At 36.0% G+C, this 13,012-nt stretch overlaps 1 protein-coding gene across 4 annotated transcripts in view; it reads right to left on the bottom strand.

Moving 5' to 3' along the window:
• HERC2 (HECT and RLD domain containing E3 ubiquitin protein ligase 2) overlaps window positions 1–13,012 on the bottom strand; it is a 102,443-nt gene that overhangs the window by 61,215 nt on the left and 28,216 nt on the right. For 3 of the 4 annotated variants that reach the window (XR_004496946.1, XM_015626978.3, XM_015626991.3), the window contains exons 6-20: window positions 11,933–12,033; window positions 11,011–11,167; window positions 10,095–10,205; window positions 9,621–9,792; window positions 8,856–9,029; window positions 8,043–8,231; window positions 6,974–7,125; window positions 6,009–6,166; window positions 5,453–5,566; window positions 3,801–4,052; window positions 2,727–2,920; window positions 1,901–2,101; window positions 1,062–1,290; window positions 863–987; window positions 289–467 (exon numbers count right to left, since the gene is read on the bottom strand). Coding sequence is in view for 3 of the 4 variants with exons in the window: in XM_015626978.3 (XP_015482464.1) it covers window positions 289–467; window positions 863–987; window positions 1,062–1,290; window positions 1,901–2,101; window positions 2,727–2,920; window positions 3,801–4,052; window positions 5,453–5,566; window positions 6,009–6,166; window positions 6,974–7,125; window positions 8,043–8,231; window positions 8,856–9,029; window positions 9,621–9,792; window positions 10,095–10,205; window positions 11,011–11,167; window positions 11,933–12,033 (2,508 nt within the window). In the remaining variant the exon portion in view is untranslated. The remainder of the gene's footprint in view (window positions 1–288; window positions 468–862; window positions 988–1,061; window positions 1,291–1,900; window positions 2,102–2,726; window positions 2,921–3,800; window positions 4,053–5,452; window positions 5,567–6,008; window positions 6,167–6,973; window positions 7,126–8,042; window positions 8,232–8,855; window positions 9,030–9,620; window positions 9,793–10,094; window positions 10,206–11,010; window positions 11,168–11,932; window positions 12,034–13,012) is intronic. The other variant, XM_015626999.3, reaches the window with a different exon arrangement.

Consider the following 13,012-nt stretch of genomic DNA (forward strand, 5'->3'; position numbering starts at 1 on the left):
TCTAAAACTGTACCCAATGTCAATTGCTAAATTTCTTAAATTTGTAAATATCTTTCTAAAATTGGGTAATGTATTGAGCAATAGAACATTGCTCCTTGGCAAACATAACAGAACAGAACTACAGGTAAGCTATAAGAATGTTCAAAATTTTAAAGTCTGAGAAGCTAAAAATGCTAGCAAGAGACTTTATTTGCTAACCAAAATTAACCACTGTTTAGCTGACTAGTTCATAGAATGTCTTAAACACATCTTCTGTACAAAAGTAAAAGACAAATTCAAAACAATTACCTTAGTAACTGCTGAATTAACTGAACTAACGGTAAACTTTGTTTTCCTGCAGATTCATAGATTCCAGTGTTAATAAGGTCTTTGTCCAATGGAGTTCTGCTCCTATGAAGTGTTGATGCATTTGCTTCTTGTTCATCAATTTCTTTTTCTTTCTGTGCTTCCTTTTTTGCTTCAATATCCTAAAAAATTAAATTAAGTTAAAGAAAACATTCAAACTTCCACTATGATTATGAAACATTTTGCTAACAAGTATTCATGGTATTAAGATCAAGTCACTTTTACCTACAGCAAAAATGAAACAACTCCTACCAAACACAATGTGCACTGCATGCTCTGTAACAAGTACATGGGCACACTTTTAGAAAAACAATTATAATGTCCAAAGAAAGGTGAAGGGAGGGATGAGGGTGGTGAAGGTAAAAGAGGGTAGGGGAACTCCACAAAACCATGGTGGACACATGCCAGTAGCTGCTGCACAGTTTACAGCTGAAGGCACATTTACTCTTGTATTTATAAAAGTAACAAGTCCAGTGCCCTGCAGAAGAACCTGAACTGCAAAGCTGAAGAACCATACCTGAATTTCTGCAGTAATAGCAGCATTTAGCGCAGACTCTAAGCCTCCATCAGCCATCAAGCTGCCCACCAAGAGGTCAATCATAAATCTCCGCCCTGGGCTTACATTCATTTCATTTCCTGAAACTAAGAATGGAGGAAGCCATTAATGAAGTCCAAATGCAAGACCCAAACAGAGATGCTTCAATTTGAGGACCGACCTGCACTGGGCAGGAGCGCCGAGAGCGCCCTGGCGCGCTCCTCCGCCGTGGGCAGCAGCACAGACCAGCCGCTCTGCAGCACCGCTTGAGCCGCCGACTGCACCGTGTTAAGAACCCCAGCGTTGCTGGCCAATGTCACCACTGTCTGCTTCAGGCTGTTGAGCAGGATACTGCCCAAACCTAAGCCAAGGCATTCTGGATCCACCTGATGACTAATGGCAGCGTGAAGCTGAAAGAAAGGGCGAGGGGTGCAAAAAAAAAGGCACATTTTAATTAACAAGTGATATGAACTTGGTGGGGATGGGGTGAAGTCACTCTTGGAGCAAGTAAGTTCAGTGACCAAGATACAAACTTTTACCTGCAAATCTGTAAATTTAAAGGGAAATGCTAGCTTACCTATATCCTGAATCTAAACCAATACTCAAAGATTATGAATGGTAGCTAAAGAATAACCTAAACTGTTTCTGAGTCACTACATTATGCTAGAAAAAACAGCACATTTTCAGTGACTGTCAGACACCAATTAAAGAGGTCATTCACTTTAAAAAATGCTATTTAAAATTCATAAAAATGCTCAAAATCTCTGAGTATACAAAGCTCAATCCATTTAGATATTGGTTTTGTAGTTCAGTCTTAATGAAACCCAGAAGCTGTCAAGAAGAACAAAACACAACCACTAGATGACAAATTACAGAGTATAAAATAATAGTGTAGTTATTCCTTTTTTTAAAATCAATAGAAGTGTTTTAAAGCACGTTAAAGGTCATAGTTTCCATCCAAGCAATTTCATGAAAACATTCAGCTCAATGACTGCTCAAAGTGCAAGAAATTGAAGGTACCTGAAGTCTTAGAAGATTTAATGTTGCCACAGCCATACACTCCTTTTCCTGAGGAGGGGGCCAGTCAGAGGATCCATCCATTCCCTCAGTCACTTGTCTCAGTAAGAGATCCAGCTGCTCAAATGTCATGGGGCAAATATCCACCACAAAAGGTACCCGCAAGCCTATTGACCACTCTGAACATGATGACCAAGCAAAGCTCTATAAATAGAAACAATATACAAAGTTCCACAGTTAGTTATTTTCTAAACATTTTTATTTATTATTATTATTATTGTTATTATTATTATTATTTATATATATTTAAATATTTATTACATATAAATATGTAACCAGCGTCATGCTTCTAAATATGACGCAGAGTGTAAAACTACATCTGCCTACAAAGAGTAATAAATGATGTGGAAATAATACCAGCACAAGTGTTAGAGAGAATGCTCTACTTTCATCATTGAAAACATAAATAAAACCCTACCTATCCAGAACTCTCTTACAACATTTTCCAATGTTGTCATACCCTGTCCAGATTCCTGTGGCAAAAATACTGAGGTAACATTCTGCTGACAACTCCTCAACTGCTGTACCAGACAAAACAAAACAGGTAAATAGCTACTACTTCTCAAACACCCAACAGAGGGAAAGCTAATCATGCTGTTTTGGCAGAACAACTGCACAAGATTTTTTTTTTTTTGTAAAGCCTTTATTTATTTAGAATAAGAAATAAAAATAAAGAAAGTTATGCAAGCACATAGCAAAGGATCAGGATGAGAATACAGAACTAACCTCAGCAGGAGGTAAAACCAAATAATTCAAAAATAAAACCCACCTGAGCAGGTCCACAAGCAATTCCAACAATATGCTTTGTGTCTAATCCTGGGAGAGCTGTGGGCTCTGGTTTTGTGATACGCAAAGTATCAAAATGCTGGCACTGATCATTGCTTCCCCAGCTGTGCACTTCACTATCTTCAGTCAGTGCTAAACAATGGGTAGATCCAGCTGCCACATCTATCACTTTCTTTCCTAATAGGAAAGTTAGAGATTGAAAATATAACTTAGATATTACAGTCATTGACAGAAAAATAGCAGAGGTAAGGAAAACTATGCTAATTACAACCATGCTTAACTAGGAACATATTATGGTATGTCATGAGTCTCATTTCTGTCTCAGCAGTGGATTGGAAGAGTACAGCAAAAGTATAAACCAATAGACAGATAAGTACAGAAGTTTACAAGGTTAAAAAAAATCTTCTACTTTATGTCCCTTCTACTTAGAAACCTTTTTGGAGAAGAATTATTTAAAGATTTCCTCCATCTATGATGAGAGACTGAAGTTATTCTCATTTAGATCATTCAACATATATGAATAAGAATTTAAAGGAAAGACAGAGCAATAAAAAAGGTTTCTTCCTCATCTTCCCCTACAGAACCTCAGGTTTCCCACAAATGAAGGAAGTAATTTTCACTCCATTCCAAACTAGTCAAAAGTCAGACACAACTTTAATGACATTATTTGTTGTCTCTTCTTTTCATTTATTCCATTCACCTGCCTTAATCTAAGCATATACTATATATATATAAATGTGTGTATGTGCATAACAGTGCAAACATACTTGCTTTAAATAAGCATTTCTGTGAACCTAATAAAACAAAAGCAGTAAGAATAAAGAGAACACAAGGCATGCAGCATTTAAAGTAGTCATAGTGTCTTTAAGTCTGCTAAGATCTTGTAGGCATAAATGCAGAAGTGATGGGAAATGCACATTATTACCTTTTTCAATGCCACCTGCAAAAAATATGACTCAGCACATGGTATTGTCACTCAAAGCAGAGTTCATTTGTGTCAGGTAAAAAGCTCCAACAACACAAAGAGCTCTGGAATATTTCCAACTCTGGTAATTACCTTTCAAGCCTTCCAGCAGTTTGGGATATCGAACGTGCTCTTCCGTCCCATGCCCAAGTCTCTGATTGTCACCTTTCCCCCAGGTGTAGACCTGGCCATCTTTGGTTAAAGCAATAGAGAACTGACTCCCACAGCGTACTTTCACAATGTCCAGATCTTGAAGCTTTTCTATCAACTTGGGAGTTTTGCAACCATCACTGCCTCCTCTTCCTAGTTTTCCATAGTCTCCATCACCCCAAGACCATACCTGGCCTTTAAATCAGGAGAAAGGAAATTAAAAAAAATTGTACTGCTTTTTCATCTAATCAAGTCATGTGTTTTAGTAAGTACTTAAAAACCCAAGATTCTATAGCAAGCACAAATTTTAAATTGCACTTTAAGAAAAGTAGTCCCAAATTCATTTCTAAGTGTTTGTGATAATAAGAAAGAAAAATATTTGACAAGTTTCCATGCTGAAAAAACTAAACATAAAAAGCACAACGTATAACATGCACTGAAAATCCATAGGTGCATGGAAAGTCCTTAAAAATATAGGAAGCACATGATTTTCTATAAATCAAGCAAGTTAAAAACTGGGGTTTTTTTATTATTTATAAGAACTTACAAAATGTTTTCTAGATCAAATGTCCAAATTGTCTGTTTAAACTATTCTTATTTTCAGTTTTTATCATTCAAGCATTTCTCAAAATGAAATTAAATAGCCACGTTTATCATGTTCTTTTGAAACACACTACTCTTAGTCCTGATGTAGGAACTTAGAAACAGTCAAGCCATTCTACATCTGCAGAACCAAATAGAATGATGGTTCAAGAATGGTAAACTCATGCATGTCCAAAACAAAAGCCCCATTTTACATTCTGATGTATCTGTGTTTCCTACTTGCATGATCAGAGTCCCTAAGGTATTCTGATAAACAACAGAAGCATACAAGGCGGAGACCAGAGAGAAAAAAAAAAAAAATATAAAATCTGTGTTTCCATTTCCTGCATGAGTTAACATTTCAGGTTTTAAATAATGCACATCATATTAACCAGCTATATAACAAAAGAAAAACTAGCTTCCAAGAACATATCTGCTTTCTAAGAGATGACTTTGGGGCTTAACCTCACACAATGAAATGCAGGTTTCAAATCTGCCTCGTCCAAGACACCTTGGTCAGGGATGTTGGAAAGGTAAACTTCCATGCAGCTTCTCTTTGACACTTCCAAAGGGTTAGCAGAGACAGCTCTCCTGCTCTGAATTCTGGCTCTTGTGACAACATGAGATATTTGCACTTATATAGTAATGAATAATATTTAGACACATACACAGATATGTATAATTCTGTGTTTCCATTATACATTTACTTGAAATATATATATACAATAACTATATATTTGCATATTCATAAGGAACAAACTGCATATCTATGTATGAAAATACCTCTGCAACATTATATATGTACGTATATGTATAATGTATGCACATGTATATCTTTGTATAATGTAAAATGTATAAATATACATTTTTATTTCCCTAGAAAGAATTTCAGCTTCAAATTCTTACAGAATTCAAGCTGCTAGAAATAGAGATATCTGCAGTATAAATATCTTCAGAGTAAAAGGAAAGACAGTAACCTTACTTAAAATGTTAAGCTTTGTTTTGCTACTAACCATTTTCAGTAACTGCAAGAGTCTGAGCATCTCCACTTCCACATGACACATCAATGACTTTGAGTCCTTTCAGCCCTGTGACCAGCATTGGGATGGTCTGATCTTCACTTGAACCTTCAAAACAAAGTAATTCTGTGAGAAGCAAGACCCAAAAGGCCTGATAGGTTCTTTTGTTTGGTTTTTTATTGCTTGTTTGCTTTTGGATGTTTTATTATATGGGTGTAGGACATGGTTTAGTTTTGTTTTTAGATTTGAGTATCATGACCAAGCTCCCTTATGGTTTCTGCAACATCCAACAAGGATTTAACCCATGAAATAGTCTTAGCTTCATGAGGAAAGGAACAGAAAACACCACAGATTTTTCTTCTTCATCCAATTGCTTATTTCCAGATCATTCAGGGAATTTAATGGGTTCGATACAATCCCTCCCATAATTATTTCAATTCATATGAAGGCACGTAAGGTTCTCACATCAGCTTTAGGTGGGATGAAAGGTGGGATTTGCAACAGGCACTAAATTCTTCAACAACTTCTTTGAAGATATCAACTAACTCACCATGGCCAAGCCTGCCATAGTTTCCTCTTCCCCATGTATACAGCTCTCCCTCAGCAGTAATGGCTGCACTGTAGGTGCTTCCACATGCAATATGAACAACATGTTTGCCAGCTTGCTTCCCGGATAAAGCAGATATCATCTTAGGTTCCTCCAGAGGACTATTTAAAGAGAAAGTGATATATTTCACAAAAGGTGATTTGATGAGGAGTTGATAAAAGGTGTGACATACTTGTTAGAATTGCTGCAATTCCACCTACAAGCCTTATTATTAGTCTGAAGTAACAAAATATAAATAGAGCTAAAAGCCAAAATTAAGTTCAAATTGTTCAACAACACACAAACCACTGAAGCAATGTCTAACAACTGCAACCTGTTTCCAATTGAGTTCATGCAACATTTTTTAAAAAAATTTGTGTATTGTTAAAAATACTACCTTTACTTACTGTATCTGAACAATTAATTTCATGACACTGATAACCCTTGTGTAGTCTCTCTCTTGCTTTCAAAGGAATTCTGCACTGGGAGAAGACACTTAAAATCTCTAAAATTTATTGATCTACATCCCCTATACAATACTGTTGTAGGAGACTGCATCTACACAGAAGCAGAAGATTTATGTCCAGGAAAAATGGAATAATGTATAACATACAACACACTGCATAAAAAATAATGACCCTGCTTCAACATGTGAGTCAACATTTCAGAGAAAACATGCTCTGGATTCATAAAACCATTAATAAAAGGCCTAATAACACTGCTCCCTCCACCTACAAGTATTTCAGCAAGTAGCATTAATAGAGAACCAGGAATATTCTAGACAGAAAACATGCAGGGAGAATGCAAGTTCTGCTCAGTAACAGAACAAATGTCAAAGGCTAAACATTGCTTATATACACAGCGAAATTATTTTTACTATGAACTCAGAACACTTGCAAATAAATGTGATGATTATTTCTAATACATACACTGTATCCCCATGACCTAGTCTTCCACCATCTCCACAACCCCAAGAGAAAACTTCACCATTTGCTGACAAAGCCAGATAGTGATGCCCATCTGAATGTGCTGCTATCTTCACAATATTTCTGGAAGCTAGACTCTGCACCAGCTGTGGTCCCTGTAAACCAAGCAAAAGCAATGTGCTTACAAAATCTGCTGATGTTTTCCATCACATAACTAGGTACAGCTTTCCTATTTTCCAGTTTCATCAAAACTTTGCTCTCAAATTAATGAGATGAAGGCACGAAGAACAAAATGGTCAAATACGACAAAAGCAATGCTTTCAAGTTATTTGTTCCCATTCTTATAGGTCTTCAGTACATATGAAAATGGTGTCTGTCTTAAGTTTATCTTATGTACAGGCTACCTTAGTGATAAAGGCTTCTAATTACTTTACTGTAAATAGTGTAGTGTGTCACTAAAGGACTCAAAATGATTCACACAAACACTTCTCAGTGTTACAACAGGAAAGAATCGACCTTTATTCTCTGGCTCCAGTATTTATAGATTCTTGACAATGACCAGGGATTGGATAATCAAGTTACCACCTTCCCAAGCACACCGGTCATGCAAAGCATCCATCAAAAGACGTTTCTTAGAAGGAATGTGAAAGACAACTTATGTTTATAGAACTTCCATGGGAAAGTAACTATGAAAACATTATCAGAAAGCTTTACTCTTCAGGGTGACAATAGTGTTTGAGAAATTACATAGCTTGGACACAGTTATATCACTAAAGTAAAATGCATTTCATATCTGCCAATTTCTGAAGTTGCCAAGGCCAGCATATCAATAAAAGTAATTATCACTGTATCCATAACATCTAACCTGATAGAAATTACAGAATCCATGTGGTCTTCATCAAATCAACTCAAGAGGCAAACCCCACTACTTCTGAAAGTTCAAATACAACAGAAAGCTCACAAAAAATTAGAATGTCTCCATCTACTCTCCTAAGAAATTGCAAATATTTAGAAGAGGAAACTCATGAAGCAATACAGGACAAATTTTTAAAAACACATAAAGAACTCTCACCAGAGTATCGCTGTTATATGCTTGCGTATAAACTCTTCCATTTCTAGATAAAATCAGGAAACGTTTCTCTGCACAAGCCACCTGTACAACACCAAGGTTGGCCAGTCCTTCACACTGAATTGGACCACTCACATTAGCGTAATATTTCCAACCTATTAATCCCCAAGCAATGACCTCTTGCAATGATCCCTAGGAAACAAGAAATTCTGTAAGTACTAAATTTTGAAATACATAACTTATTAAAATCCACAGAGCAAATTATTTTTTGAACCTTTATATGGCAAATATGTTCAAATATGAGACCATCGTTCTTTCCAACAGTCAATAAAACCTACTTAATTGGAAGACAGAAAAACTAAAGACCTGCACACATCATATTCAATTCAGTCTGGTAGTAAATGAGCAATAAGTATCTATGGTAAGAGATTCAGAGATTTTCCAGGTTGGAAAGTCTGGCATTTACTTTCCTCTTTCTTTTATTTTTTTAGTACATCAGACCCCCAATATTTATATAGTCTGGTCTTGAGAATTTACTCTGAGAAACACAAGAAACAGCTCATAATATGGCAGAATTTGCCATAATGTGGTAAGAAAGAATGGTTCATAAACCATAAAATTGCCCTCCAAGGCTCACTGAAAAAGGGCTGAAGTAATGTAAGTAACCCAAGTAAGACAAATTTTGGAACTCAAGGTTACATTGTGAAAATCAGAAAGGAATTTGAAGAATCTTAGGAGCTGTTCTCCTTGCATTCTGAAATTCAGTGATGCTTTTAGGGAAAACATCTTACCGTATTTGAAATTGCAAACAATTACCTTATGAGATGTAGGAGAGCTACACTGTGGAGGCATACATGGGGTGGCAAGGCGGTCTAAATGGGCCATGATAACCACAGCTGTTTGTCTCAGATCAATCGCCAGCTCATTGTCCTGTGGCAAAGTCAGATACCTCAGAAAACTTTCGTTTGGACTTAGAGGGTAAGTCAGGAGCTGGAGAAGAGAAAAGAGCTGTCAGAAAAACATTCAAGGTATACCTATGAGACTACACCTGCAGACACACAATAAAGTTTAGATGAAGTAAAAAATAAAGGGGACTATCTGCACAAGTGTAAGAGAAGATTAATTAACTCTGCACACCCTTTGTTTTACATTAGAGGAAAATCTGAAACAAATGTTGACAGAATAGTCAGATTGTGTATATGATAGAAAGCTACCAGCATAATAGAATTGATTTACTATGTTTTATCAACCTCAGTAATAGTCACTAAGAGTTATAACTCAATTAAATACAAAATAAAAACAATCCCAATATGCAGAAAAGTTACTCAGCCATATCTAAATTCATTATCACATCAGCATTAACTATGAAACAATGCTTACCTCTAATCCTGCTATGACATTCTTGCCCCTACCTCAAGAAACTCAAATGAAACATGAAAACCAAATGACCATGGTGTATATACATCTTACATAGAAAACACCACCACCAATTTTGTTTGGATAATTTTATGATTATTTTAGCTAGGCAAATGAAATTGATTCCAACGTAACGCCTCCTTCAAATAATCCAAAAATAAATACCTGAATCTCTTCCTCAGTATTGGGCATGTCTTTATTACATATTATACTCTGAAATCTTTGTAGCAAAGGTAGAAGGGGTGCACTTGTTCCCTGTGCAGATCGCTCATTATCTGTTTCCCTCGTTCCATTATCCCAAAGTTGAAGTAGCAACATAACTGCAGACAACATTTGGCTGAAAGGGGGAATCAACATTTTCTATTAATAAGCATTCCTAAAACCACTGGGTTAGGTAATCCATACAATTCAATCCCTACGTTTTGAAGTTTAGCAAAATTGGATGTCAGGGCCTTCTGTTTTAAACAGATTATCAAAATATAAAAAATGGATTTTGCAATCTAGATAATATTAGGTCTCAGTCACCACTGTCTTAATGGAAAGGTGCATATGCTTTAAACCACAATTATTACATTAAACCCAAACCCATGAAAAATGAAAACAATGACGGTTAAAAATCAGAGTGCTCACGCTTCTCACCTTAGTGTACCCCTCTGCACTGCCAGTTCAAGCAATATGGCAAGTGCCAAGTGCTGGTCTTGCAAAGGAATGTTTCCTGGCCCTTTGGTACTGGGAGCTCCATGCACATCTCTATTTAAAAGTCAAACGATATACATTAACTAATAGGAAATGATACACAATTGCTTACCAAAAGCATCTACAGCACCCTAAGAACCACTAAACTTACAGAAAAATATCAAAGGGGTGATGAAAGCAGCTGAGAAGAAAAGCCCACACATTCCAAACTAGATCAAGTTTTAGAGGGACAGTGAGGCTTTAAAAACATCCCAAGCTTCACCATCTATCTACAGTTCTATTAAACATGCTGAGAATATGAAAAACATTTTTCACAGATGAAATTCAAACATGCTTTATGATATTCACCTTAAGGATGTAGTTCCAGTATTGAAAAGACATATCTAGTAACCACTAGTAACTTCTAGTAACTACTGAAAAAATGTAGCAACTTGAAGCACACCTAAGCAACAGGGAAAAGCAGGGGACTGTTCCAAGTTCAATATGACTGTATTTTCCCTTCTGCACAAAAATCTGTACCATTTTACCATACTTGAAGGGCACAATTAAAAGTGCACATATATAGCATTACCAAAGAATAATTCTGCAGATATATTCACGTGAGTAAAATACAATTGTTTTGGTAAGCCTTCATGCAGTGATTCAGAATATTCCAATTCAGATTTTTCTTAAGAAGCTAAATTCATTAAATCATATTTAAAGAGCATCATTTTAATAGTCCATTAATTTTTGCTTGCTTGTATAACAACATGAGAAAAGGAAGGAAATCTTTCAAATTTTCTATAAATCACTATGTTTATACCACCAACTTCTGAGAGATGCACACTTGCCATTTAACAGCTCAAAAGTAGAAACTTACCCAGTCACAACAGACCTTAGGAATTTAGTAGCTCTTTCTACCACTTCCAGCCACACAGAAGATACAGTCCCTTCATCAAAAAGGGATGCCTCTGGTAGAGCTCGCAGTGCATCAAGTGATTCCTGTAACAACTCACTGCACAAGTCTGCATCTTCACCTAAGGAACACAGCCAAGAGCAGTTACAGTCCCTTCTTTACAGAAGTTAGAGAAATTGTTGTACACAGTATTTTGGTGAGCCTTTCTTCAACACAAGATACAAGGTACTTCCTATAGACAGAGTTCTCAATTTTCACATGAACATTTGACTGCAAGATTCTGAAGAAAGCTTTGCCAAAAAAACAAAACCACAAAATTCAGAAAGGTGAAAACCCAGACCAGCTCATTTCACAATGCAGCTACTGAGAAAAGCGGATAACTAGGGCTGGCTGGAGTAAGCCCACACCTGCCATCTGACCAAATGGTCCAGGCTGAGTCAGGCAAGTTTAGTGGCACAGGTGACAATTCTGCCAACCTCTGCAATTTGACAAGAGCTGACAAGCACACAAACTAAACACAAGCTTCACGCTCAAAGTTTTTTCTAAGCTTCTACTATCATGCAATACTATAGTGGCTTGACCTTGTCTGAAGAATAGATCTAACTTTTCTGAAATCTAGCATTAAAAATACATGCTTTTTATGAAATCCCAACTTACCTTCCTCAGCATAAAATATTCCAGAAAAAAACAGCATTGATACTGGCTTGCTTGGGTGGCTTTGATCAGCAACAATATTGTTGGGCATAGTACCACATAAGTGCAATTATGCAAATCTATCAGTCATAAATTTATAGTTCTATGCCAATATTTAACACACACACAAATTTTAATGAGTCACCTGGCTTCAAATGAAATATATATTCAATATGCTCAAGAGCAGACCCACCTGATCTCCAGGCTCTACGAAGGAAAGCAAATGCAAATGAAAGTGCTGCTCGGGATCCAACACGTGCAAGTCCTTCCACACCTTTGCCTACAGGTCTTGAGCTAAATAAAGTTATGTATGAATAGTTTCAATAAATTTGTATTACAATTATACGGATTTATGTTATGATTATTTTGTATAACATAGATTAAATTATTTTATAATTTAGCCATATGCATGCATATACAATTACACAATTTTTATTTGTAAAGAATCACAGCTGTGATTCTTGAGAAACCAGGTGAACATCATCAAAATGTCAGCAACCAAAATTCAACTTCAACCACTTCAAAGAAACAATTCAATGTCCAATATAAAAAAGCTTCAAGAGAAAACATATAAACCAGACCAGCATAATGGACTACCACCAAAAAAATGCCCACAGCTACTCAAAGTGAAATTATGATGCTTCGCTCAAAATACACAAACATAAGGTACTTCATGTACTAATTATTTACTCAGGATGTCAATATTTTTAGTTAGTTTGGACTGCAAAAACAAAGCTGCAGGGTTTTTTTTATTTAATCTTTAATTATGGATAATTAATTCCACTCATTTTTTTCATTACTTATCTTCCTATTCAAGTGTCAATGCTAAAAATCTCTCTTTACAGTTTCTGTACTTGTGTGTGTAAGGAAGAGAGAGAGCTTCAACTTCTCATAACATCCAATGGACTCACACTTCCGTTAACTTCTCATACAATCAAATTAATTTAAGTAAGCTCTCCTTTGTAGCCAACAACAAGAGATTCCCTACCACTTCCAACACTGAACCACTGAATCTACTTTGCTTAGTTGTGAGATTACAAAGAAAGTGAATATCTTAGGACTTTTACAAGAAATTATACTTGTATTTTTAGTAATATGGTAACTTAAACATATCAGTGCTCTATTTAATCAGAGACGAAAAAAATTTCAAGACAACAGTCTATTCAGATAAAAATATCCTTTTCAGAACTCCAATTCCATAATAACTAGTTGTGATATCTATTTACATTATCCTTTCATATCTGAAGCTAGATCAACCTAACAAAAATTTCCC

This window comes from Parus major, chromosome 1 (assembly GCF_001522545.3).
Source record: "Parus major isolate Abel chromosome 1, Parus_major1.1, whole genome shotgun sequence".
NCBI lineage: Eukaryota > Metazoa > Chordata > Aves > Passeriformes > Paridae > Parus > Parus major.